Source organism: Porites lutea, chromosome 14, assembly GCF_958299795.1.
Source record: "Porites lutea chromosome 14, jaPorLute2.1, whole genome shotgun sequence".
NCBI classification, from domain to species: Eukaryota; Metazoa; Cnidaria; class Anthozoa; order Scleractinia; family Poritidae; genus Porites; species Porites lutea.
In genome coordinates, this window is record NC_133214.1 from 3,811,226 (window position 1) to 3,814,935 (window position 3,710).

The 3,710-nt window shown below is 40.8% G+C and overlaps 1 protein-coding gene across 2 annotated transcripts in view; it reads left to right on the forward strand.

Annotated features, from left to right (window-relative positions):
* The first annotated feature begins 508 nt into the window (after window positions 1-508).
* The window catches only part of LOC140924783 (neuropeptide FF receptor 2-like), a 4,274-nt gene continuing 1,072 nt past the window's right edge, over window positions 509-3,710 (forward strand). Inside the window, exons 1-2 of one of the 2 annotated variants that reach the window (XM_073374775.1) lie at window positions 509-615; window positions 3,071-3,710. The exon at window positions 3,071-3,710 is cut by the window's right edge and continues 1,072 nt beyond it. In XM_073374775.1, coding sequence (XP_073230876.1) covers window positions 3,140-3,710 — 571 coding nt within the window. In that variant the 5' untranslated portion in view covers window positions 509-615; window positions 3,071-3,139. Of the gene's footprint in view, window positions 616-1,211; window positions 1,263-3,070 lie in introns of those variants that run through there. The other variant, XM_073374776.1, reaches the window with a different exon arrangement.

The following is a 3,710-nucleotide window of genomic DNA, read 5'->3' on the forward strand; positions in this document are numbered from 1 at the left end:
AGAGCACAGCCTGTATGTGCAAAGGCTTCCGGGGGGGGGGGGGAAGCCCAGGTCCCCCACTTAGTAAGGGGCATCCCGAACCCCATCTCTCCTTTCACCGACTCTCTGGTGGACTTTTGAAAAGTCTGTTTGCTTCAGTCATTAATCAGGAGTAAAAATCGCTATTTCTCATGACTTCATCAAAAAAGTCAAATTAAAAGGGCTTCAAGCATCGAAAGTCTTTAAAACATGCACAGTCGAGTAAGACAAGCAGCAACAACAAAAATTAACAGGAAAGTGTACTTTTGTTTCTATTATAAATAGCTTATCTTGAGACCGAAAGCGTATTCTATCCCTAGAACAGTTCGAACACCTTTCTAAAGCGTGCTAGTCGACCCTTACTCAATCTTCACTTCGTTGCGTTACAGTGACAAAAGTTATTTCGCTTGCGTTACGGGACGTGACGTGCGTGTGGAGTTATTTCTGGGAGTTGTCACTCGTGCGTATCAATTTCAATGAGCAAATGACTCGAGTATGGTTCCGTCTGATCGCTGTGTAGTGGTGCGTTTCGAGGTTTACAGAAACAGAATGAAAAAACACTGAGCGACCTCACGGACAACGACTGTATCAAGAAAGGTATGTAAATTTATAAGCCAAAGCGAGACCAGTTCATTTGCGGTATTTAACCGTGTATCATAAGCGATTGCAAAATCCCTTGGTTCGAACTCTGATGAGAATTTCATGCCGCGGTCGTCAGTAAAAATCTCTCAGGACGGCAATGGACCCTACACCAACAGTAATTCAACAATTGGTCGCTAGAACTTACAATAAATCCTGCGGTATTTTGGGCATTTTTAAAAAAATATAGTTCGTCACCGCAGAGATCGTGCTGCTTAGCACGGCTTTGAAACGCATCTATTTTGCCTTTATACGTTTAAATCTTGCCTCAAACCTTTCGTTCGTAAACAGGCGGCATGGCTTCTTTTTTGGTACAAGAAAATTAAGACTGCAAAATGAATTTCGGTTCCGCATATATCGTGACATTTATTTCCAAATATGTTTGCGTGACAAATAAGGGGTCGTTTATTTTGTTGTTGCCGTTTTTCTTTACCGTTTTTTGTTGTTGTTGGATTCGTATTTTATTTGTAGATTTTGGGATTGAATATTTTCAGATTGTGCATTTGCAATGTTTCTAACTGGATAATCGTGGTCGCTAACGCGACGATCTGTTTCTGCTGAAACAGATCTTGAATTCCGGAAAAACGTCACGTCTGCTCTTGCAGGTAACTCGATCTCATCCCTCCCATCGAAATGATACCAAAAGCCAAACATAGTCAAGAAGCAAAAGCCATGCCAAAATGCTACCGAACAGATTTACTTTCAATAAGAAAACAGCAAAACCAAAAGTTCGTCCAACATAAAGACTGCTTTTGCAAATCACAAGTATGTGTCGAACTGTGGCCTGTCATGCCCCCGTCATGCCTTGATTTTTAAAAAGGCGTAGTCTCCAGCTCCCTCGCAGCCGCTTTTGTCTCGTCACGCAACGCTCCGTGACGAAACAAAAACCGCTGCGAATCTCGGTTTTCACTGTCACGCAATCAAAAATAAAATTGCAAACCATTAAATACAGAAAGTCCAGAGTATAGGAAATAAAAGAAGATAAATATGCAAAAGGCCTCGCCTAGAATCAGGTCTGTGCGATATTTCATATGCGAGATATAGGGAAAAACGTTTTATCCATATTTATAAAGCTTCGTATGGAGATGCCATAATTGTGTCCCTTTGTGGGGCACAAATATGGCCGCCCAAAACCAACAGAAACATCTGTTTTTGAGTTTTCCTACTGATGCATGAATTCATCGCTTGAAAAACTCTTAAAGGATTAAAGTGATATTAAAATTTTATTCTGAGACAAGGAATGTTTAGATAGCAAAATCTCCCAAAATTGGTAATGTTTTTAACCCACATAAGAGCCTTCTTGGCCGCCAGCTGAATGCCGCGTCATGCAAAAGCCTAGAAATTCAAACGTCCTCTATCGCAAAAGGAAGAACTCTTTCGAACCAAAACTTTGTTTAAATAAAGGTGTTTAGGTGCTGTCATACCTCATGAAACTCAGAAACTCAGAAGAATTGATAGTTTCTTAGTTTGAATTTTGGTGACGTCATGTGAAAACCGAGAATTAAAGGGTGAAGCTTAATTTTTCTTGACACTTCTGGTGAATCATTATGTGACAAAGCAGTATTGCATGACTCTAACTGGTGCTTTTGTTTTATATGGGTTGCTCTGATTAATCTAAAAGAAGTTGCTAGTCTCTTTTCTCTCAACTTAAATCGTAGCTAATTGCTTTCCTTTAAAAAGAATTACATTTCTGTTTTGGTAGTGATTTGATAAATAACAAAAGTATCCATAATAGTTGTCAGTTAGCAAGTGGGGGGCCTATGATGGAACAGCCTGTGTTCAGGTTTCTTAGTCACACACAAGCTATAGTTAGCATTTCATTTGGGGAGCAAAGGGAGAGGGGGGGGGGGGGGGGGGAGCAGGATCCTTGAAGCCAGAGCCAGGGGCAGCTAGTGCTTGTCAGGGTGAAAAAAAATGGGCAAAATTGCTACAGGCAAAGTTTACAACAAACTTGTCATGGGTGGATTTAGGGGTTGTTCACGGCCCTCCCTTATTATTATTTTTTTAAGAATTCTTAGGAAAATAATAGTATCTATATAGCTGGCAAGTGTCCTGCCCCACCCCCTACAGCAACCTCGTCATGGGTGGGTTAAGGAGCAGTCAGAGGTGACTTTCTGTGGAATTTTTTAGTAATTTTTAAAGAATTCTTAGTAAAATAACTAGTATAGTATTAGTAAAATAGCTAATATCTAAATAGCTGCCAAGCGTTCATGATGATGCTGACGAAACATTTTACTGACCTGTTTTAGTTTTAGCCGCGTTATTGAGCTGGACTGACTAAAATTCAACGGTCTCTTGTGTCAATATTTATTAATAATAATCCTGTTTCAAGTTTTTTTTCGTACTTTTTTTCGGTTTCAGACGGAAGATTCGGTTGAGCTGAGAACTGAAATACAGAATTTTCTTTCAACAGGACGAAATACTGGTGTTTAGAAAATACCCTTGACGACTTTCTTCATTAATTCCAACTGCCTTTCAAAAAATGACAACTGCACCAAGCAATGGAGACTCCCTGCAAATGACGTGCAGCACAGCCAAAGAAATCGCCAGAATTTCTGAGGGAGTGGTCTTTTTTCTTATATTCCTTGGAGTCGTCATTAATGCAACTGTCTGTGGAATCATGATGCGCAACAAGTGCGTGTTAAAGAACTTGTCGAACTTTTTCGTGTTTCACTTGTCCGTGGTGGATTTGATTTTTCGCTTGACTACAGTGGGGCCATTGATATACCTGAGTACAGTGTATACCAGAGAAGAGGCTAGCATTCCTTGCAAGCTCTTTCATTTCTTCTCTGCCATTTGTGGTGCGGCTTTTTTTGTCACGCTTGTTGTCATCTCCGTCGACGTGTACCGTGATGCGGCTTCTCCCTTAAAAGGCATTATGTCACGCCGCACGCCATTCTTGGTCTTACTCGGTGTATGGCTATATGCAGCTATGTGCTCTGGACCTGTCATGTACAGCGCTGAGAGTATCCTCTACACCGAAATCCCCGAAATGAGCTCAAACGTGACTCAAGAACTAAGAAACTGCAGCGTTCCCAAGTTGTGCGATTATC